General features: G+C 34.2%; 1 protein-coding gene across 11 annotated transcripts in view; it reads left to right on the top strand.

Moving 5' to 3' along the window:
* The window catches only part of TRRAP (transformation/transcription domain associated protein), a 186,172-nt gene that overhangs the window by 53,710 nt on the left and 107,707 nt on the right, over positions 1–24,755 (top strand). For all 11 annotated transcript variants that reach the window (XM_007498285.3, XM_007498284.3, XM_056806503.1 and 8 more), the window contains 18 exons: positions 72–191; positions 491–610; positions 2,127–2,291; positions 2,429–2,610; positions 2,907–3,105; positions 3,477–3,605; positions 5,369–5,635; positions 6,443–6,649; positions 7,432–7,590; positions 7,696–7,830; positions 8,472–8,582; positions 9,034–9,180; positions 12,252–12,465; positions 13,099–13,224; positions 21,010–21,156; positions 22,233–22,435; positions 23,682–23,803; positions 24,068–24,281. In XM_007498285.3, coding sequence (XP_007498347.1) covers positions 72–191; positions 491–610; positions 2,127–2,291; positions 2,429–2,610; positions 2,907–3,105; positions 3,477–3,605; positions 5,369–5,635; positions 6,443–6,649; positions 7,432–7,590; positions 7,696–7,830; positions 8,472–8,582; positions 9,034–9,180; positions 12,252–12,465; positions 13,099–13,224; positions 21,010–21,156; positions 22,233–22,435; positions 23,682–23,803; positions 24,068–24,281 — 2,967 coding nt within the window. The remainder of the gene's footprint in view (positions 1–71; positions 192–490; positions 611–2,126; positions 2,292–2,428; positions 2,611–2,906; positions 3,106–3,476; positions 3,606–5,368; positions 5,636–6,442; positions 6,650–7,431; positions 7,591–7,695; positions 7,831–8,471; positions 8,583–9,033; positions 9,181–12,251; positions 12,466–13,098; positions 13,225–21,009; positions 21,157–22,232; positions 22,436–23,681; positions 23,804–24,067; positions 24,282–24,755) is intronic.

Genomic DNA, 24,755 nt, shown 5'->3' with positions numbered 1-24,755 from the left:
TGCAATGTTTGCGTATTTAGCTGGAAAGCATTCATTGAACTCTGATTTTTAGTTCTATTGTTCTTTCTTAGGAAATGAAGATTTGTTCAGCAATTATAAACCTTTTTCATCTGATCCCAGCTGCTCCTCAAACCCTGGTTAAGCCTCTGCTAGAAGTCGTAATGAAAACAGAGCGGGCTATGTTGATAGAGGTAAAAGCATAACTTGATTTGGTATGTCGTTGCAGCTATTACTTATGGAGTATTCATATTTTAAATTTGTCTGACTTACCAGATAACATTTTCCACATCAAAACTGATTTCTTGAAAGTTAATGATTTTTATAAGACTTAAGTTAATTGGCTGCCTAATGTTTTTGAGTTGATTTGCTTAAACTATTAGCAAATTTCTGTAAGAGACCTCGTAATAATTGTGTTTGAACTTGGAGATCATAAAAGAAAAAGATAACATAGAAATATGTGTAGTAATACTTTTACTAAATATTTTTTCAGGCTGGCAGTCCATTCAGAGAGCCCTTGATAAAGTTTTTGACACGACACCCCTCCCAGACTGTTGAGTTATTCATGATGGAAGCTACTTTAAATGATCCTCAGTGGAGCAGGATGTTTATGGTAATTATTAATAGGAGAAAAGTCACATTTTCTTTCAAATATATTCTTACTCATTAAGAATCAGAATTATTGCCTAGTGGTTGCGGAATCTCTACCGTAAAGTCTCCATGGATGATTTTGTAGCATTAGGATTGGCTTTATCTTTGTTTCCTAGAGTTTCAGCCTTTTCCCTTTCAAATGATAGCCTGGTCCTTTCACCAGATCTTTGTCTACCAAACAAATTATTTCCTGTTTCACTTGCACACTTTTCTTATATTTCTGCTCTATTGTTTCACATTAGGTTTTCATTGCATGCCTACCACACATACTGTGCTTTGTGTTTGACATCTCTTGTCAAAGGGAGGTGGGTTTTGGGGATGTTATTGGATGAATTGTAATGGGCCAGTATCTGGTTGTTAACTGTGGGTTGAAAGGCCAACAGAAACTCAAACCAGGGCAGAGCCTGGTCTGAGATCAACACACAGTAACAAGGAACGCATTTTAATTAAACAGGGTCAGGTTGAAAAGGGAATAAGGTAACCCTCATACTAAATTTCTCTTAACTAAAGTCCCCAAGATTTAAATGTCTCTTCACAGAGAGTCTTCACAGAGTTGGTCTACACTAGACCTCACCTCGATATCCCTGATCCAGCTAATCCTGCTCTAAACCCCCCCTTAGTAAGTATTGAAGGGTAATGGTCTGTGGCAAGATTAGTAGGGCCAAGGGAAAGATACTAAGTCCAGATGGACTTAGATCTCACAGCAGCTGCACTTGACAGGATGTTGAGTCAGGCTAGCTGTAGTTCAAGGATCTTCTTCTCGGGAATCACAGGTCTTAACAGGAAGGACTGGTAAAGATAATCCACAAGGTAGGTTGACAACAAAACCTAGCAAACCCCAGACTCTTTGCTGCTGAGTTTTTCACTCAACTCCCTTTTCCCAAGATTCCAGAATCCTTTCCTGCTGGTCTCATGCCACTCTCCCTTGCAAACCTTCCTCTCATGCTTAAAACCCTCTCTTACCTGCAATACCATCTTCTATCTTGCAAAGGGTTCTGCTTAGTTACCTCCTCTTATTTAATTTCCTTGCCCTTGTTTTACCTCCTGCATTACCTAAATGCTAATCAGCATTTGTAGGTTCCTCTAATAGCTTTCAGTATTTAATATGGCCAAATTATTTTGGAAATCTTGGATTAACACAATGAATGTTTGGCCATATATTTAAAAGTCAGAACTGGAAGAAAAATTACAAGTCATCAAGGGCAATTTTATTGGAACTTTTTTTTTTAAGCCCTTACCTTCTGTCTTAATAGCAATTCTAAAACAGAAGAGCAGTAAGGGCCAGGAAACTGGAGTTAGGTGCCTTGCTCTCTGGGTCTCACAGCTAGGAAGTGTCCGAGGCCAGATTTGGACCAACCAGGACCTTTCAACTCCAGTCCTGGTTCTCAATCCACTGAGCCACCTACCTGTCCCTGGTATTTCTTGTTTAATTTTGAAGTAACTTAAGACAGTTTTAAGATATTTTATGTTCTTTTTAGAGTTTTTTAAAGCACAAAGATGCCAAACCTCTTCGAGATGTTCTTGCAGCCAACCCAAACAGATTTATCGCTTTGTTGTTACCTGGTGGCACACAAGCAGCTGTGCGCCCTGGCTCTCCTAGCACAAGCACTCTGAGAATTGATCTTCAGTTTCAGGCTATCAAGGTAATTCTTTTGATTGAGCTTTGTGAAAATTCCGAATCTGCTCATCTGGGAAATTGTTATCACACATATGAGGGCTATTAAATATGTCAATTAAATTGTCAATATTACCATGTTTGTCTTTTTTTTTTCCTTGACAGATCATAAGCATTATAGTTAAGAATGATGAATCCTGGTTGGCAAATCAACACTCTTTAGTGAGCCAGTTGAGACGTGTATGGGTCAGTGAAACTTTTCAAGAAAGGCACCGCAAAGAAAATATGGCTGCAACAAACTGGAAGGAGCCTAAATTACTGGCCTATTGTTTGCTCAATTACTGCAAGTAGGTGTAATTATTCTGTTTTAGCTTGAGTAACTTGTTTTATCTAAATCTATTCAGTTAGCTAAGAGCAATAGTAGAAATTCGTCTTGTTAGTAGAGGCTTTTAGCTTCATTTGGCATAGAGACCTCAAAAAGAGATTTTACTTAATAGTAATCTCATTTAAATCCATTTTTTGTAATCTCTGAGATTTTGTATCTGAATTGTTCAAAAGTCAATACTTTTAGCAAATTAGCAGTCAATATAATTAATTAGAAAGTTTTCCATAAAGAATTTACTTCCTTACCTTGATTTTACAGAAGGAATTATGGAGATATAGAGTTGCTTTTCCAGCTGCTTCGAGCCTTTACTGGCCGTTTTCTCTGCAACATGACATTCTTAAAGGAATACATGGAAGAGGAAATCCCCAAGAATTACAGCATCTCTCAAAAACGTGCCTTGTTCTTTCGCTTTGTAGACTTCAATGACCCAAATTTTGGAGATGAGCTCAAAGCCAAGGTAAAGTACTTATAGGAAGCAAAAGAATTTGTTTCTTGTGTTTCTATTGACATTAAAATAAGAGGCCAATATATTTATGAAGAAAAACAAGCCCATTATTGAGAAAAATAACTTCAAGGCTTTGTCTCATTCCTGTAAAATTCTTTTTCTTTTTTTTGAGGTGAGAAGGGCAAACCAAATAGTCACTTTTGGGAGGGCGGGGGACTTCCTACCTTTCTTTTTGTTTATTAACTCAAAAATAGGGAAAATGAGATGAAGTCTTCTTGTAGTCTTAGATGATTTGCAATTTTGATGTACTCTGAGCAGTATAATTGGTGATCACAGCAAAACAATGACATGATAATTTTCTTTATTTTCTTTTTTATTGATAGGTTCTACAACATATTCTGAATCCTGCTTTCTTGTACAGTTTTGAGAAAGCTGAAGGAGAACAGCTTTTGGGACCTCCTAATCCAGAAGGCGATAATCCAGAAAGCATTACCAGTGTTTTTATTACCAAGGTGGTAATTTCCATAATGAATTGTTATCACACATATGAGGGCTATTAAATATGTATGTGTTAAGGGGAAATTGAAATCATTCTACTTTTAGAAGTCTTTTTATTTTACATAATTTTACTGATTTGTGTTGAAGCATTATATCACATCATTCGTTAAATTATTTTTTTGAGGGCAGGTTCTTATACCAGAATAAGTTAACTAAACAAAATTTAAAAATCCTCTGAATAAAAATTCAAAATCCAATTAGTTATTAATAGTTAATAGAACCATTGGGTAATTAAAGATCTATTCATTAAATAAAATTTTTATTTAGGGCTATAAACACTACAATGACAATTTTAGGTTCAATTAAAATGTTGATATATTGTAAGTATCTTTTTTAAGATGCTGGTGTTGTATCATTAGTATTTTGAATTCATTTAGAATTGAATAGTTTTACGTTGTACCATACACATTTAAGGACTTTTTTTTTCTATCACTCCAGTTCATAGAGGTATTTACATAAAGTATTTTTTGGGAAATTTTCATATTGCTTTATGTTTGTTATGGGCTAAAGTTAAGCAATATATTTGCATCAATTTCTTGATGCATATGTTTGTTGAAGTATATGTTTGTTGGAGTAATTGTCAGTTTTTGCCCCAGCATTGATAAAAGTATTTAAATAGGTTATTGGTTCATATTAATGGCTATTTGGAGGAAATTATATGCATAATTCACTCCTTCAGAAGTCATTCTCTGGAGACTTGGTTCATTCATTCTCGTCAACCCAGAAAGAAAGGGCCCTGGTGGTTACTAATATTATATAACAGGACAGATGGATGGCTTAGGTAAGAGATAAGAGAGCCAGACATGGAGATAGAAGACCTTTGATTTAAATCGAGCCTCAGATACTTTCTAGCTATATGACCCTGGCTTAGTCATTTAACTCCAGTTGCCTAGCCTTTATTGCTCTTCTGTCTTGGAATCAATACTTGGTATTGATTTTGGAGTCAATACTTGGTATTGATTCCAAGAAAGAAGGCAAGAAAAAAAATTACAGCACAGTTCACCCTTATTACTTTAGTCATTCTTGCTCAGTTTCTTTCCCTAGGCTAATTTTAAAGGAAGAGTGAACAGGGTCAGAGAACAGTACCTTGTTTATGTCCTGATAGTATTTGCTAAGTCCCTTTCGATATGACAAATTTCCAGTTATGGTCAGTTCTCTTAGTTAAAAGGAAAGGAAGCTTCCTAGTGCTTTTTTTTTTTGTCCCTGAGAAGTTCAGTTGTGTTTGGGGTTGTAATTGTTGTAATTGAATTTCTTTTAAAAAAAAAAAGGGATGTTTCCCTTATGGGGTTGCTCTCTTCTTTCCCTTTTAATGTTTAATTCTGTTATGGGTTCAAAGTATTTTCTTGAATGGTTTCTGACTAAGTGGATTAAGTAAACCCAATAAAAAATCAATTATGACTTCCAATTAAACAAAAAGAATAGTTCGGCTTAATTTGTATTTTGGCTTACGGTGAGAAATTTTGTCTTTCATTCAGAAAAATTTGCTTTGTAGCTAATTTTTGAATAGTTTACAAGTACACCAGGCGGGTGTGAATATTTATCATTTAAAGAAAAGTTAAAAGAAATTTCTTGTAGTTCTGATAAGGAAAAATTATTTTCCATTTCTTCAACTTTCTAATATTGTATATACTTTAGGTTTAAGCTTATTTGTATAATATTTGCAGAAAAGTATATAAATCCATGAAAGGTTATATTTTTCTTTTCTTTCCATGGCTAGGTGCTTGACCCAGAGAAACAGACAGACATGTTGGATTCCCTTAGAATTTACCTTTTACAGTTTGCCACACTTCTTGTGGAACATGCACCACATCATATCCATGACAATAACAAGAACCGGAATAGCAAACTGCGAAGATTAATGACCTTTGCTTGGCCCTGTCTGCTATCTAAGGCATGTGTGGACCCAGCATGCAAATATAGTGGGCACTTACTCCTGGCACACATCATTGCTAAATTTGCCATACACAAGAAAATCGTCCTCCAGGTACCTTTTTTCCCCCTCTCTATGATTAATTTGAATCACTTTTTCTGAAATGTTTTCATTATGTTTCACCGTTTTGATTACTCTATTTAACTTCAGTTCCCAGCTATTTTTTTTAGCACATAAGCCATATTTTATTTATTACTTTTTCTTTTCATTGGAATTAGTTTGTTATCTCAGAGCAGGACTTTTAATCCAGAGTCCGTGAATTTTTAAAAAATACTTTGATAACTGTATTTCAGTATAATTGACTTCTATTATAATGAATGTATTTTAGTTTATCCATTTAAGATATTATTCCAGAAAGGGGTCTGTCTGTTGCCAGATAGACTGTCAGAGGGGTTCATCATACAGAAGAAAGCTAAACCCTTACCTTTGAGTATTATGTCAGTGATACCTTGGTCATAGAGTTTATCCATGTCAGTTAAATTTGTTTTCTTTTCTGGTCAAAGATGGGTCAAAAAAATGCATCTTTATAAAAAATATGTAATACTGGATAATGATTCACCCCAAATCCATCTGTTCTACTGGTGAAATATATACATAAAGCACATGCCAAACTAATGAGTTATCAGTGGTAACATCTTTGTGTATGATCATACTGCAGAATATATTCAGTTTACTGATAGCTTGAATCATGCAAAACATTTAAAAAGTTTGTTTTTCCATGTTTGTGAACAATATTTTACCAAATTTAAATATGTGTAAAATAGATTTTAAAAAAATGTCCTTTTGTTTTAGTCCTAAATTTGTTGATATATGTAAAAATCTGATTCTCAGATCATAGTTTATAAGAATCTCCTTTGTTAGGTTTTTCATAGTTTGCTAAAGGCTCATGCGATGGAGGCTCGTGCAATTGTCAGACAAGCAATGGCTATTTTGACTCCAGCAGTCCCTGCTCGAATGGAAGATGGACACCAAATGCTGACTCATTGGACTAGAAAAATCATTGTAGAAGAAGGTCATACAGTTCCCCAGCTAGTCCACATTTTGCATTTAATAGTCCAACATTTTAAGGTAGATAGTTTGGTTTCCAACATTTTGCTTTCAGATTTTTGTTTTCTCTTTGGCAGTAGTATTATGTTCATTTATCTTTTAGTAACATTTCTACCATATAAATGATACATTTATATGTGTTTTGGTTTTGGCTTCCTCAATGGAAAATAAAGCTACTTGAAGATGTTTACTGTTTCTTAGACCCTTTTTGTATTCTTTTTGCCTAGTGTCAAGTTATGTGTGTAATACATAGTATTCTATTTTTATTAGCTTCTATTTGGCCTTAAAAATCTAGATTTTGATTACTTTATTGAATAGAACACTCAAAAATAGAGAATGCTTTTGGTGTTTCCCTTTTGCAGATCCCATGCAAGCTACATTTTGGAAGAAATCTATTCTTTCTAATTTACTTTTAAGAGGACTAGGATTATATTGATAATAAGTCATTTATTCTAGTGTTAAGATTTTATATCTTATTGGTCTTTGCTTTAAGCCTTTTATAACTTTCATTAGAGTTGAAGAGAATTGCATGTTCAAAGATATTTTAATCTGGCTTTTCTTGATTTTTGTATATAAAATTCATACCAAACTAATGACTATTAGTGTTAACATCTTCAGAACATACTCAATTGCATGGAGTTTGAAAAATGGTAAAAAAAAATTTTTTTCTCCATATTTGTGAAGAATATTTTCCCCAAATTTGAATGATGGTATGAAACTATTTTTAAAAGATCCTTTTTGTTTTGATTCTAATTCATTTAGGACTAAATATATATTTTATTAATATTGGAAACTTTCCATAGGTTTATTACCCAGTGAGGCACCATTTGGTACAGCATATGGTGAGTGCCATGCAGAGATTAGGCTTCACTCCCAGTGTTACCATTGAACAAAGAAAATTGGCTGTGGATCTGGCAGAAGTTGTCATTAAGTGGGAATTGCAAAGGATTAAAGATCAGCAGGTAGGAATGATAATTCTTTATATTCCGCATGACTACTTTTTAATTTTTTTATTTTTAATACTTATCCTTAAAAATCATACATTTTAATTTACTCTGCTGTTTTAGCCGGATTCTGATATAGATCCAAATTCAAGTGGAGAAGGTGGCAGTTGTGCCTCATCTGCTATTAAAAGAGGACTGTCAGTTGATTCTGGCCAAGAGGTGAAGAGATTTAGGACTGCCACTGGAGCAATGAGTGCAGTAAGAAATCATCTTCTGTAGATCCTAATGGGAGCTGCCAATTCTTGCTTTTACTTATCCTTTATTGGTGCTACCCCCCTTGAGTCAATCATGCTCTACACAAACATCAGTACATAAAATCTGACATATGTTCATTTTTTTGAGACCTTTTAAAGAATGTATTTTGTTAAAGATAACAGTTTCCTTCCTCCATTTCTATTGTAGTTGAAGCTATCTTGGATCATTTTAGTACTCTTATTTAGTGCCTGGATAGTTCTGTGGATGACAGTTAGGTACTTGTGTAATTATAGTGAAAAAAACACCTTTGGAATTTGGAATATATTGTGTGTTTGGGATAGGATTTTATTTATAATGTTATATGTTGTATATTTTGGGTTTTTATGTATACATGTACATATATGTATATATGGTATACTAGAAAAAGGGATGGGTGTTAATCTGAAAAGTCTTATTCCTTATCCCCTACCCCTTCTTTATGTTAATGTTTCTTTATGAATTCTATCAGAATGCCATCTTTGATTAGGATAGTAGAATATAGAAAAGTTTATACTGACCAAAATAATAAAATTGAAGTACACCTTTGCATTGTTTTTTTTTTTAAGTATAACATGTTTTAAATTTCATTACCTGTATATTTTTAGGTCTTTGGGAGGAGCCAGTCATTGCCTGGGGCTGATGCTTTACTTGCTAAGCCTATTGATAAGCAGCATACAGATACAGTGGTGAACTTTTTGATTAGGATTGCTTGTCAGGTATGATTGCCAATTTGTGACACTAATTCATTACGACAAATGTTACCTTGTAATCCTCCCTCCCCCGATTTTGTGTGTGTGTGTGTGTATACACATACAACACATATTTTAAAATTATAATGGCATTAAATGGAAAATATTTTGAAATTTTTACGGGTCCATTTTGAGAAGCTGTTTTCTTTCTAGACATTAAAAACCTCAAACATCTGCTTCAGAAGATTTTAGAGAATGCATTTGCATATTTGGGATGTTGTATATCTATATTTATGCAGTTTAGGCAAACATTAATGTGTGCTTTGGACACACATAGAGTTATTTTCACAGGAATGAAAAGGAAATAGATGAATTGAAATGTGTTAGGAATAGAAGTATCTGTTTTAATGTTTTAGTATTTAATAATGAAATATACTGCAAGTATGTGACAAAAAATCATTATCATTTGAATTTATAGGTTAATGACAACTCCAATACTGCAGGATCTCCTGGAGAATTGTTATCTCGGCGGTGTGTTAATCTCCTAAAGACTGCTTTACGGCCAGATATGTGGCCAAAATCAGAACTCAAACTACAGTGGTTTGACAAGCTTTTGATGACTGTGGTAGGTTCTTAGGTCAACAGGTAGAATGCAGGAATCTTAACAAAAGCAATTATTCTGCTCTCTATTTTTGTTTCTTAAATAAAGTTGTTGGTACTTCCAGTTATTGTAAATATCTTTAAAAAGAGAGACCCTGATATTCAGTTACCAAACTCCAGATTTTATCTTGGAGCCAGAGATGGCTCTTTTTTCCTGTGTATGGGGTTTAGAGTTGGTATATTAATAGTTCTCTTCTGCTAGGCTGATGGATCATTAGAGGTCAGTATCACTAAGCCAAAAAAAAATTCTGAACTTTTCCCCTATTTGTTACCTTTAATAATAACTTAAGTGTAAACTTTGAAAGCATTGAGATATTCTCTCATATTTTGTAAATATACTTCTTAAAATAAGAGGTCATTTGTCCTAGGCTAAAGTTTTAATTAATATAGTACCATTAAAAAACAAACCAACCTGGATTTTCCTAAAAATAGACATTTTAATGACTGAAGTAGGATTCTGAACTTAATTTTCTTGAAGAATATCTTATGGTATAACAGTGGGCCAAAAAAACACAAGAGACTGTAAATATCCCTGAAATGTTGTATGGTTATTTAATTTAGCAAGCTCCCATGGCCCTGGAAATTTTTTCTGCAAAAGCTATGCTATAAATTTTATCTATTTCTTTTGCTACTGTAACTAAAATTCTTGTTTTATAGCTTGATGTGTTTCAAGCTTGTCTATATTGAATTATCAGATCTATTGTGGATGTCATGCTTGAGTTATAACTATTAACTTTTTAGAAAAGTTACAAAAATTAGTGCCTGCTGTATAGAATAGTGCAGTGAAGGCAAACCTTTTAGAGACAGGTTGCCTCGCTGTTCCCTCCCCCTCCCCCCGCCTCTGTCCTTCCCCCTGCCACATGCTGGGTATACACTGAACCTACCTCCACCCCAACCCCCACACTCCCAATCCTACATAGGAGAGGAAGTGCTCCGATTGGCTGTTGGGCAAGTGGAGTGGGGATATGAAAAATGTCATCAGGCATAGTGGATAGGGGGAGGGGAGAAGCTCTTCCCAAGTCCATCTGCTTTTCTAGTAATGAATTGGGGGGGGGAGGAGGGGGCCCACAGAGAGCACTCTACATGCCATCTTTGGCACCCATGCCATAGGTTCACCATTAATAGTGAATAGTGTAATGAATAGACTCCATATATCTATGTATTTTGATTCTTTATTTTGTATCCATAACATATTTTATATTTCTTTGTTGTCTTCATGTTTATCATTTCTTATTTTTTTAAAAAAACTTCTTCTGTTTTAGAATAAATATTGTATATTGGTTCTAAGGCTGAAGAGCAGCAAGGGGTAGTTCATTGGTATTAAGTGACTTGCCCAGGATGACACAGCTAGGAAGCTGAGACCACATTTGAACTCAGGTTCTCCCATCTCCAGTCCTGGCTCTCAATCCACTGAGCCACCTAGCTATCCCTTATTTCTTCTAATGCAATAATATTCCATCACATTCACTTATTACATTATCCATTCCCCAAATTGAGGGATTTATTTTGCTTCTACTTTTTTGATACAACTAAAAATGCTGCTATAAATATTTTGTCACATATAAGATCTTTCTTTTTCTTGTAGCATATGCCTACCAGTAGAACCTCTGGGTCCAAGGGTTTGGACAATTTACTTATTTTCTTCACATTTTGAAATTGCTTTCCAAAAAGGTTGGACAATTTTCCAGTTCAACCCTGTATTAGTGTGTAAGGCACTCCACAATCTCTCTCCCTGAGCACTGACTATATCATCTTTTATTGTCTTTGCCAAATTGCTGGATATGTTGTAAAACCACACTTAGAATTTTATTTCTCTTATTAGTGATTTGGAGTAATCTTTTCTATGGTTATTATTAATTTCAAATTATTTTTTTGAGAACTATTTTCAAGTAAGTCCTTTCATCGTATATTCATTAAGGAATGACCCCTTCATCTTAGAGGTTCCTGTTTAGTCTCATACATTTTGAATAGCAGATTATTATCAAAGATTTTGATTTAGAATTTTTCCCCAACCCTCCCTTGTGCTCCTTGCATCAATTTTGTTTGTGTAAAAGCTTTTCAATTTCACATAGATAAAAATGGTCTAATTTGTCTTTTGCTTTTTCTTCTATTTGAGGTATGATTAAATTCTTCCTATCACCATTCATACCTGTGAAAGATAGCTTACTTACAATTAAAGGAAGGGGGCAGATGGATTGTTCAATGTATTGAGAGTTAGGCCTAGAAACAAGAGGTCCTAGGTTCAAATCTGGCCTCGGACACTTCCTAGCTGTGTGACCCTGGGCAAGTCACTTAACCCCCATTGCCACTCTTGCTGATTCTAAGACTGAAAGTAAGGGTTTTTTAAAAAATGAAATTAAATTAAAGGAAACAGGGGAATAGAATATATTATTGATGCTTGACTAAGTCTGAACTAAAAAAATTTTAATTTATCAATATATTTTTTTATGTCACAAAATTTCTCTCAGTATTCCTTTTGAGGCAGCTGGTAGCTTAGTGCATAGAATGTGGGCCTGGAGTCAGGGACACCTCAGTTCAAATCTAACCTCTGATACTTCCTAACTGTGTGACCATGCACAAGTCACTTCACCCAGTCTCTGCTTCTGTTTCCTTACTTCTAAAATAGAGATAAAAACATCTACTTTGCTGGATTGTTGTGAGGATCAAATGAAATGGTATTTGTAGTATTTTAACAAATAATATTTTATCTCACAATATATGACATTGTTATAGCAAATATATTTTTTAAACAGTACATTTTGAAGTCTAAGGTTTAAAAATCTCCATTTATACCCTTAGAAATTTAAAAAAAAAAGGATCATTTTAGTGTTCTTGTAATATGAAAATGTCTTAGAATTCTAACATTCATGCTTGCCTAGTTTTCCCTATCTTTAAATCTTTAATTAGCTGAAACCCTATTACCAAATAATTAATTCATTGGGCATCATTTTAAAGCTTTGTGTGAAACTACATTTCTACAGTTTTAAAAAATAACATTTATTTAAATTTTTTCTTTCTTTCTTTCTTTTTTTTTAGGAACAACCTAATCAAGCTAACTTTGCAAATATATGCACTGGATTGGAAGTCTTAAGTTTCTTGCTAACTGTTCTCCAGTCTCCAGCAATTCTCAGTAGCTTTAAACCTTTGCAGCGAGGGGTGGCTGCTTGTATGACATGTGGAAACACCAAAGTTTTACGAGCAGTTCATAGTCTTCTCTCACGCCTAATGAGTATTTTCCCCACAGAACCAAGTATGATAATTTTCTATGGTGTTTTTCTTTTGTCAGTAACACACCAATTGAAGTAATTAAGTAAAAGAGAAAAGGGAAGCATGTCTTTCAAGAGTACGAATCTTCTGTTTTAAGTGTTTGGCATTTTATTGTTACATTTTAGTTTGTACTTTCCACCCCTATAAGAAAGAGTTGAAATAATTAATCATGTGGAATACATCATTATCTTTAGACATAAAAACTTAATAACTTGTATCAGTCATTGGTTTGGCTTAAGAAATATCTGCCATAAATTTAATGTCTTTTGCAATTATCTTTTTTTCTGCTTTGGAAGTGCTATTATTTTTTCATTGAACGTTAGTATTTTACTAAGACATGAAAGGGAAATGTAAAAAGTACTTTATCTAATGTTGCTCACTTAATAAGAATGAATTATGTATTATTGAATAAATTTATTTGCAACATAGTCTACTGGGAAAATTTCAGTGAGGTCAGCATAACTCAATTTGCATGAACAATGTGGAAACATGAGGAGTGTTACACCTTGGAATACAGTAGATAGAAATTACTTTATCCACCAAAACCAAGTTGTTTCAAAAGGGCCTTATTAACTCATTCTCAATAGCTTCATTGACTGTTAAACTCTGATTTCAGGTACTTCAAGTGTAGCTTCAAAATATGAAGAGCTTGAATGCTTGTATGCAGCAGTGGGGAAAGTTATTTATGAAGGGCTTACTAATTATGAAAAGGCTACAAATGCAAATCCTTCCCAACTCTTTGGTGAGTATTCTTTCTTTTTATTGGCTGTAGCTTATTTTTTCATCTGATAGATTCTTTGCCATTAGACTTTTTTTAAAAAACCATGCTTTCAGTCTTAGAATCAGCAGTATTGATTCTAAGGCAGAAGAGTGGTAAGGGCTAGGCAAGGGGGTTGAGTGACTTACCTATATGGCTAGGAAGTGTCTAGGGCCAGATTTGAACCTAGGACCTCCTGTTCCTAGGCCTGGATCTCAGCTGAGCCACCCAGCTGCCCCCAACTTTTTTTTCTCTTAAGAAAAGTGAGACATGATTTTTTTTTCTGTACTTTTTCAGTCTAAGAGAGTTGGAAGTTTATATATTGTTTTAATTTGTGTGGTTTAATATAGTGGCAGTGGAAATTCATGATGACTCCAAGACACTGGGAGAGGATGTCCTGAAAAGACTTCTGAATCAACAAAGATCAAGTTTACATTAAATTAGGTCTAGTTTTAATATTGACTGTATTTTATTATCTTGAGAGGCAGTGTGGTGTAGGAGAAAGATTTTGGACCTAGAGTCAAAAGTCACCTGGGTTCAAATCCTGTCCCCTGACACTCATTAGCTGGAGGATCATGGACTATTCGTCTCAATTCTGAGCTTTATTTACCTCAGCTGTAAAATGTGGATGAGAATAGCACATTGCCCACAGGGTGATTGTGAAAATCAAATGAGATAGTTATGTAAAGTTCTTTGTTAACCTTATTAACATACTTTGTTTTTTTTTAAACTAGAGGCATCGTGGTAGAGTGAAAGGGTGACATTTATTACTCACAACATCATAAATGCTGGGGATACAAATAGAAAAGCAAGAAATATGAACTCGAGTGACTTACATTCCTTATAGAGGAAGATATTTAGGAGATATCATTGACAAGTTAAATGGCAGTCTAGTGGTCCTTAGCCTATGCCAGCAAAGCCAATTGTATTACATCTTTAGTGTTATTTTCATTGATGAACCATTATCTGTTATTGATATTGAACCATTTAACAGAGCCAGGCAATTTCGTGGTGAGAACTTTTTTCCCCAGGTTATCAGTACTTTGGTTAACATAGGTTGCAGTGGTAGCCAGCTGGTGATCTGAGAAGCTCTACTTATTCCCAGTCTTCTTGGGTTTATCTACCCATTCATTGACCATGATTGGTGTTGGTGATGGGAACAGTGAGCCCTTTTTCTTTTTTAAGCTATTACCTTCTGTCTTAGAATTGACATATCAGTTTAAGACAGAAGAGCAATAAAGGCTAGACAGTTGGGGATAAATGACTTCCCAGGGTCATAGAGCTAGGAAGTATCTAAGGCCAGAGGTGGCTCTTTTTTCCACAAAGGTTGTTCTCCTAGATGAAGACTATGGGGGCTTTACTAGTAGGGGTTTGGGTGATTTGGGGGTGGAGGTACTTGATTCTTTGGGTTCTGGGCTATTTCAGTAGGGTTATAGAATAAGTCATGGTGGTAGTTTTGCTGGCCAGACATATCACTGCTTTAGTCTGTCACAGCTTAAAGGTCTAAGAGACCAGAGGTCAAGGTTGACCTCTGACACATTTGGCCATATGATTCTAAATCATTTAGTCTTGTAGTGCCCTAGTTTGTTCTAATGTCATTAGTTAGAGAAAAGTTTCTGGATCTTTGGGGAGAATTTTATACTATGAATTTGCTGCACAAGTTAAATCAATAGTTTGGACCAAAATTATCACGTTTCAAGAAATTATAGTAGCAATAGCAGCTGGAAATTTCTTGAAATTTCTCTCTCTATGTATATGCCAGCATTTTAGTCATGTCACCTTACTTTATCCCCATTTATTCCAAGTGGTTAGAAACCAATTTAAGATTTACTTGGTATCCCATTAGTGAATGTTTTGCTACTGAAGACTGAATAGTAGATTATGTTTAAATGAGAACAAAACAATTAGCAAGTAATCATTTCAGTTTATACCCTTTTTTTCTATACCAGTTTAGAGACTTATATAATTACAGAGTAGAAGTCAATTTCAGAAGTCAAAGTAATTTTCAAAAATATAACTCAAGTCCATGCTATAAATATTAGATGACAATTTTCTTTTTCACCTCAGTGTTGATATTTATATAATCTTGGTATTCATTTCTATCTTTTTCATGATGTTTTAAAAATAAGCAAAATGATTTTTTTCTTTAAATGTACTTTAAAAAAATTTTACTATACTGATAAACACTGCCATATTAATTAGAATTTCCATTATGGATAATGTAAAGGGCTCTGAATATGGAGTCAGAAGGCCTAAATGTTCTAGTCTGTTTGATATTAATGAACTGTGTTATCTTGGGTAAGTCACTCATGGACTGTAAGGCCCTCTTGTTTCCTTAGCCACAGAACACATTGTTAACCCTGAAGTAGGGTAATAATAAAGAAACAAAGGTTACTATTAAAGTTATTATTTATTAGAAGATCAAAAGTCACTTCCTCTTTCTATTGCTGGAGCAGCTCTAGTTAAGATGAATAATACTGGAATAAAGAGCTAGATCTAAATCTGGGACTTAGCCGTCAAGGTAACAAAGCATAGAATATGAATAATTAGTCTCTCTGGGAGGCCTTGAGCTGAGTTAAACATTAGAAGGTGATAAGTATTCTGACAGACAGATCAGGAAGAAGTACATTCTAGTTTCAGGAATGGGTAGTGAATACATGGAGGTAGGAGAGAATTTCTAAATTCAGGCAACAGTTACTAATCCTGGTTAGCTGGAATTTGTTATTCATGGGAGAAATGTGAACTAGGTCTGGAAAAGTAGTGGAAGCCAGTAAGAACTTCAGGTGGCCGATGTTGGAGTAGTTTGCACCCAGTCATTTCTTTTGAGCAGGATAGCTACATTGTTAACCTGTGCCTTTATGCAGCTTATTGAAGCAGCTATATTACAGACAGATTGGAGAGAGAAAAGTAGATAGAGAAATTTAGATGAGAATTGATGTCAGTCATGAGAGGGAGAAGGACCCAGTTGGGAATGGTGTTATGAAAGTCTCATTGAGAAGGTTTTTGATAGTTATTTGGATACAGATGTGACAAAAGGAGGAGTCAAAGTTGATTTCCGAAAGGGAAGAAAAAGTTAGCTGGGAGGATGATAGGTAGCCTGGACAGAAGATGGAAGCAGTAGTGAGTTGATGCGAATTTATGGTTATAAAGTATCTGGTGATCAGATTTCTGAAAGTTTTATGGATTCAGGCTTAAGAACCAACTACATTACTTCATTCCCAGGAGCCACAAGATAAGACTTGTTTATCTCCTTCACCTCCCACCTGGACATTCATCCAGGCCACTTTTTCATTTGTCCTATAATGTCTGTCCTATAGTGTCTGTCCTTTCCCTTTGTTCCTCCCCAAGTACCTGAGGAGGTTAATTAATTCAATTTTGGAACTTTCAAACTCATTTAGGTCACTATAAGTAACCAGCTCTCAGAAGACCATTCTTTTTACATTTATTCATTTATTCATTTATTCAGGGTATCTTAGCATTCTTCCTCCCCTCCAGTCATCCCTTTCAGTTTTCTACTTCTTGCCCTGAACATAGCATGTTATCATTGCTTTTTTTCCTGGGAAAAGTGTTTCAGCTGACTATTTTATGGAGTAGCCTTTTTTTTTTGAATCAGCTTGTTTTTGTGATTCTCCAGAATAAATCTCCTTTTCTGGCCACCTTTCCAAAAGCATCACCTTATGTGTTGTCTTGCTTTTTACAATGTAAACTCCTTGAGATTAAGGACTGCCATATTTTTCATATTTAGATCCCCACTGCTTAGAACAGTGCTTGGTGGATACATAGTTTAGTTAGAATCCATAGGTTTTCAATGGTTTTTAAATCGAGTGAAATCCCAGGCCATTGAACCATATTTATCTCCATCTCTCAGATAAATATATTAATTTTCATGATAATTTGACATAATATGAAGCTGTATATTTCATTTTATTTTGGGAATTCTTTTCATTGTGTTCTCCAAAGCAACATCTTTTTTTTTTAATCATTGTATATTTATTTATTTTTAGTTAATTTATTTAGTCAACCTAGAACATTATTCCTTGGTTATAAGAATCAAATTATTTCCCTCCCCTCCCCTTCCCCCACCCTTCCTGCAGCCGACATGCAATTTCATTGGGTATTACATGTGTCCTTGATCAGAACCTATTTCCATGTCAAAGCAACATCTTTTGATAGAACATTTGATCATTTCTTGTAGTGTTCAGCGTGAACATAAGAAAATAGAGCGGCAAGTAGCTTATGTACCAGTATATATTGTTAAAATTGTTAAAAGGATAAAGAGGTGTTGAAAATCTTAAGAACTTCCAACATATTCTCTTCATAGCATTTATTTCAGATCAAAATGGAGTATGGGGAGGATGGGAAAAATACAATATAGTATTTAACATGAAGGGATTTGACATGGTGACCTTTGAGGGTCTCATTCCATTTTAATCCATAAGATCCTATGGTCTTATGTTAGATCTTATTGTATAGAGTCAAGTTTTGAATGAGTCCAAAGACTTTAGACTACTCAGAAGTCTAATACATGTACATTGTGAATACTTTAATAAAAACAAAACTTTCTTTGAGAGTTGGAAAATGTGAGCATTGAATGTCACTTTGAATAATGAAGCAGGCTACATTTTACTATGCTGGAAATTACTCATTATCAAAGATACAAGTGCTAGAGAAAACACAATTTTAAAGTTAATAAGGAATTGGTTTTCAAGCTGTCTCTAAAGGGGAAAGTTCAAAAGAATGGAGATCACAAATGGTACTTTTTCTAATATAAAGTGATTGAAAAAGTAATTATTGACTATTGACTCATGAATTTCCTTCATCATTTCTATAAAATCTTTTATTAAAATTGTCTGTATTTATAGTGAGAGTATTCTTGATGAAAACATGAAAAAGGTGCAAGCAGGCTCTTATAGGTGATTTTCTAGATACACAGCTGATAGAGCTAAAAAATTTAAGCTCTCACTGTCTCCATTTTTAAAACATTTGACGCAGTATACCAGAATGAGCTTTTGTCAAGTAAGATGATTGTTGTGCATATATTAAAATCATTTAGTACTTATATGATAGGCCACAGAGATAAGATTATTCACAATTTCCTAAATTAACAACTTGGGAGTTACAAGATAGTGAGACTTAGACTTGGAGTGCTTTGCAGTGTCATTATGGCTAGTAATACATTAATAAATAAATGGAAGAGAGATCTCCATGGAGGAGGAGGTACTTAAAACACTTCTGTTCACTGAATATAGAGTATTAGTTTTAATTGAGCTCTGAAATACTACAAAGTTTCTTCAGTTGAAAGATTGACCTTGAGAGATTAACAAGAGATTGTCATACTGGGAAAAAAATGACTAACAAATATTGCAGAGATTATGACATAAAATTGGCTGGGAATCCCATTGAGTTGTCCATCAATAGATATAACCTTAGTCAAGAGCTATAGTTGGATAATAAATTGGGTAGAGAAATAAATTGCAGTAGAATGATTCCAAGCTACTTTGCCACTTATATCTTTTTAATGATGATAATCTTCTGTTAATTCTTGCCCAAGGATATATATGTGTCAAATATTGAGGGAGATCAAGAAAAATGAAGATTAAGAGCTGGCTATTGGATTTGGCAGTTTTAAGATCATTGCTAAATTTGGATACAGACATTTCAATTGAGTAACTACATTGGAAAGCCAGATTCCAAAGAATTATGAAGTATGCAAATGAGTGGAAATGGAATAATTTTAATTTTCTAGTAGTTTGACTTTGAAAGGGAAGAGAAATAGAGAATGATAGTTTTAAGATTTAAAGAATAGTTTAAGGGCTTTAAGGATATCCAGTTTGATAATTGGAGAATTAAAAAAGTAGGGGCCAAATGACAGACTTTTGAGGTATGGGGGATCCCCAGATGTTCATAGACAGCAGGGAATGAGCCTTGTAGATAGAAAGAGAATGATCAAAGTGGCAGGCAGTTGTTGAAAATGGATAAACAAGATTACATATAGAAGGGGTGGAGAGAATGGTGGATAAGTCAGAGGGTTTGGATAATGTTAGATGGTTTTGAAATGTAGGGCAAGGGAGACAAGGAAATTACATGAGAATAGCCACCTCCATAAATTATAAAGTGAAGTCGGCTGACTGATTGGGTGGAAGGAGTTGTGTGGGAGGATTGAGAGAAGAGAAGATTTGAAATATCTTTTGTGGGGAATATGATAGAGAACTATAACTATATCATTTCTACCCCTTTGCTTCCTTCACATGGCTTGGCAGCCTGTAGTCTATTTCTACCAAAATATTTAATCTATCATTCCTTATTTGATTCTCAAGTAAATGTTTGGCACCCTTCTTTCCCCTTTTAGATTTATGGATTTACATACAGGTTTTTTTCTTTGTAATCCCATTGCTTAGCAGTACCTTTGCATTTGCTGATGTTGAAGGGGATATAATAAAGCAGACAATGACAGTGATTCATGTTGCAGGGAATATAGATGTCCGAATAGGGATTGTTTACAGGGGGGCCTGCAGCAGTGTGGCAAAAGCAGCAAGTGACCTGGCATAATTGGTCCCATTATGGTCTTGCTCTTTCTCAAACTCATTGGAAAACTGATATTAATAACTTTCTTCCAGAACTTGTTCCTTCTCTTGATCTGTTTTGATGTTGATTTTTTTGTGTCACTGGCATTCAGAGCTTCAGTATCTTGTTGCCTTAACCATGTTTCCCATATCCCATGTTCAGTCGAAATTTTGTCAAGTTTTTCTCTTGCATATGTCACCTAGCAATACATTACTGCCCTCCTGAACTCTTACTGAACTGATACTTTAATCTGCAGGATCTTTTATAATCCCCTGCAGGGTTAATCTTCCTGTTTGATGATCTAATACTGTCATTCCACCACTCCAAAATCTTTAGTTAATCTTCATTGCCTGCAGAATAAAGTCCTAACTCCTTAACATTTAAGGGGCTGTCACCCAATGACCTTTCGAGTTTATTCTCACATCATTCCCTTTGTATGTATTCTCTGCTTCACCTACATTTGGAATCTTGCTATTCTTTGAAAACATCTTATGTTTCTCTTTCTGCCTTTGTTATCACATTATCCTCTGTTATATGGGATGTCCTCCCTTCTAACTTGACATATTGAAAGGCTAGCCATATTTTATAAACTAGCTTAAATGTTACCTCTTATTTGGAACTCCCTTATTCCTCTCTTGAGCTTAGACACTACATTTTATTTTTATATCTTCCTCAGCACCTAGAGAGCCAACACTAAAGAAATATTTGTAGAGTTGAAATGGGGGGAAGGTAAAGATCTCTTGATACTGTGTTATATATGTATTATTTGTACATTTTGTAAAATCTCATACCATTCTGGATACTTGAAATTTTATTCAATTTAACAAACTTTTTTAAAAGTACTTGCTAAGTGTAGAGTGCACTTGTAGGCACTTGAAGGAGGTATAAATATAGAGTAAGAAAAAATCTCTGCCCTTAGGAGATTCCTAATATGATTGTAGAAGAAAGTAGTTATTACTGTGGATTGCATAAAATAAGTTTTCTTTTATAATGATTTTGATATGTGAAATAAACACTCATATATTAAATTTAGATTATAGAGTGTGCCATTTATTGTAGAATCTTAATGCTGACATTTGAGAATGTTGTTATTTATGCATGTTCCAATACATATTCTGTAACATTTTGTTTCTTAATCTGTTTCTAGTGAATTTTTGTTGTATTTTATGACTGACCCTAAAAATGGAAACATTTTATGTTTTTTAGGTACTTTGATGATTCTAAAGTCTGCTTGCAGTAATAACCCTAGCTACATAGACAGATTGATTTCAGTTTTCATGCGTTCTCTACAGAAGATGGTTAGAGAGCATTTAAATCCACAAGCAGCATCAGGAACTGCCGAAGCTAACACAGGTAACACATTTGATACTTTATTCTTTTTAATAATGCCCCAATGAAAATGAGAATGCTGTGTGAGTTGGTCCCTCAATTGTAATAGGTTTTATAAATTTGTATTAAGTACTGAGTTCTCAATATCTAGTAAAAATGGCAGTTTAAATTATATCAAAAAAAGACAGCTTTTTCACAGTCATTTGTTAATTGGAGAATTAAAAATTATAGGAAATTTTCTATTTTAATGCCTTGAGAAAATTCACCACTAGGTGGTATGTGTAGTCAAAAATGCTTCAATCTGTTGAAGTAGAATATGTGGAACTATGTCTAAAATGTTATTTTTAGTAATGGAAGCATCACTCAGAGACATTTAAATCGATACTGTGTATTTGCATGTGTGGTTTGTGTGAATATGACCAGTTTTGACTGAAGCTGCATTGCAACTTGGCACAGGAGTATAGTGGAAGAGCACTAATTGTGGAGGCAGAAGACCTGAGTACAAGTCCTCTTTCAATCTCTTGTGTGTGACTTTGGGCAACTCACTTTTCTATGATTTATTTTCCTCTCTAAAATAAAGAGGTTGAACTAGATGGCTTCCAAGGTGCTCTTCAGCTCTCGGTCTTTGAACTTAATTTTAAGTACAATTCATGGAAGCGCTGAGAACTTGATCTTTCAGCTTCTCTAAGTGTTATCATATTTCAGAATCTATATAGTGTGGCTCCCAACTTTATGTATAAGATCAATCATCTTCCTGCTCCTCCCTGCCTCTAATCATATTCCTTTCCCCAACAAAGACTTCACTTCATATCTTCACTAACCTTTTACCAGCTGTGATTCCCCTTATTCAACTCTTGTAAAAGATTATCATCTAATTATAAAAATATTATATTTTTATTACTAGATACTAATTTAATTTTTACAGAAGAAAGTTATAAACTGTTTCGAAGAAGTGAAAATTTCAGTAGGTTTCTTCCAGATGTAAATGTAGCTGCTTGGAGGGAGGGAGGAGTGTGTTTGGAGCACAAGTTTCTTTGCCTAGATAATTAGTTATACATAACCATAAAACTGCAATCTTATAATGCATTTTTGTACATTAGCAGGAACAAGTGAACTGGTTATGTTGAGTTTGGATCTTGTGAAAACTCGTCTTGCTGTGATGAGCATGGAAATGAGGAAGAACTTTATTCAGGCCATTCTAACGTCATTAATTGAAAAATCAACTGATGCCAAAATTCTTCGTGCTGTGGTTAAAACTGTGGAAGAATGGGTTAAAAATAATTCCCCCATGGCAGCCAATCAGGCAAGCTATTAAAACAAAATTGTGGAATTACTGTTAACTTTGATTTATTCTTAAAAAATTATTTTTTGTGAATGCAGTGGACTTAATAGTTGACAGAAATGTGTTTTTACATTCATGATTGCTTTTCTTTTAAAAAAACTAAAATAGTAAGTTTTATTGATGCTTTCTGTCTTGACTCCAATGATCTCATGATTTCCCACTCCCCATCCATGTGAGCACTTTATTTATTTTATTTTTAAAAAAAAAACCCTTACCTTCCATCTTGGAGTCAATATTGTGTATTGGCTCCAAGGCAGAAGAATGGTAAGGGCTAGGCAATGGGGATCAAGTGACTTGCCCAGGGTCACACAGCTAGGAAGTGGCTGAGGCCAGATTTGAACCTAGGACCTCCCGTCTCTAGGCCTGGTTCTCAATCCACTGAGCTACCCAGCTTCCCCCTTGAGCACTTTATTTTAACAAAGAAAAACAGTCAGATAAGATTATTAATAGTAACTATAACCTATGGTAAATAGCATTCCATACCTGTAGTCACCTGGCCTGTCCATTTCCTCACCTCTTCTCCTCAGCTAAGATTGAAAGTTAGAATTAATGTGTCTTTAGCTTCATATAATCTTTTTCTTAGAGGAATCTAGATTTTTCACAATTTTGTTCACATTGAAACCATTTTGAAAGCAAGATTCTAGTTATTCTAGATCTTAATTGCTCATAATTCAATGTAATATATTAAAATTAGCTCTCTTGTTCTTATTGGTAAAAGGTTAGTGACAGTGTATCAGAAATAGCTTCTAAAATTTTAATGCTAATTTTGCATAAGGAAAGGAAATCCTTTTCTTTAAAATATGATTTTGATCAATGTTTATCATATATATAAAACTGAATGATTTAGTTGGAGACAGAGATATCTGTGTCTATTAGTAATTAGTTCTCTTTTTTTAAACTTATTTCATTAGATTATTTTTAAATAATTGACTTTTAGATTGACTTATCTTCCAAATTTTTTGTTTGTATTTTTGTGCATGTATTTAGATGCATTCTACATGAACAAGCATTTAGAAAATTTAAGCATCCCAATTTAAGTACTATTGTTATAAAGACCTTCTTAAGAAGTCTTCCTTTTAGAAAGATGACCGTGCTCCGTTTTACTTGACAGTAGTGTAGGAGGTTATAAAAACCAAATGACTGAAAGATTTTTGAGTGTGTTATTTTTCAGATCAAGAAAACTAATTCTCTTTTAAAAAATTGACAGACACCTACACTCCGTGAGAAGTCCATTTTATTGGTGAAAATGATGACTTACATTGAAAAACGTTTTCCAGAAGACCTTGAATTAAATGCCCAGTTCTTAGACCTTGTTAACTATGTCTATAGGTAATTATATCAATCAAATATTGTAGTAGTTTGGTTCCCATCCATTCATCTTCTAGCAATGAGTAAATTAAAGGAATGCTTTTTAGTGTCAAATCAATTAATTTATAGTGGGGATCATTAATGAAGGCATTATCTAACTGCCACATAAACTATTAAAATGAACTTTGTGATTATTTGCATTTGAGAGGTGTTAAATTTGCTGCTGATTTATCTATATAGTCTGGGAAATAAAAGAAACCTATCTTATGTTTCCTTTTACTGTAGAGATGAGAACCTTTCTGGAAGTGAGCTAACTGCAAAACTAGAGCCTGCCTTCCTTTCTGGCTTACGTTGTGCTCAGCCACTCATCCGAGCAAAATTTTTTGAAGTCTTTGACAATTCCATGAAACGTCGTGTTTATGAACGCTTGCTTTATGTGACCTGTTCCCAAAACTGGGAAGCCATGGGGAACCACTTTTGGATCAAGCAGTGCATTGAGGTAGGATGGACTGAACTTTATGAACTTGGGGATCAATGACATACTATGTGATTCTGTGGTCTAAAGTCATGAGAATTTGTGCTGTCACATGATAATACTGCAGTTTAAGAAAAAAAACTGCTTTTAAACTGGTATTAAGGTGATGTATTTGAAATATTTAGATTCAGTATTTAAATATAGAGGTCATAAAGAAAATTTCATACCCAATTTTATTTGCTAATATTTTGAATGCAGATGGTATTATAAAATGCTTAGGGTGGTGTATTGAAACCTTAAAAATGCCACTTCAGATTGCCCTCTCATAGCAAAAAGAAATTGTAGAAGAAAACATCTCTGCTGCATGTCCTATTGGAAATTTAATTCAATATGGCTATGGTAAAAGAAATAACAGATCTAAGACAGATTTTAATACTAAATTATGTCCTATTGTATTTATTTTTTGAATACTTTTCAAAAGCCATTTTAGATTCCTAT

The sequence above is a fragment of the Monodelphis domestica genome, chromosome 7, assembly GCF_027887165.1.
Source record: "Monodelphis domestica isolate mMonDom1 chromosome 7, mMonDom1.pri, whole genome shotgun sequence".
NCBI lineage: Eukaryota > Metazoa > Chordata > Mammalia > Didelphimorphia > Didelphidae > Monodelphis > Monodelphis domestica.
This window is presented reverse-complemented; position numbering and strand designations above follow the sequence as displayed.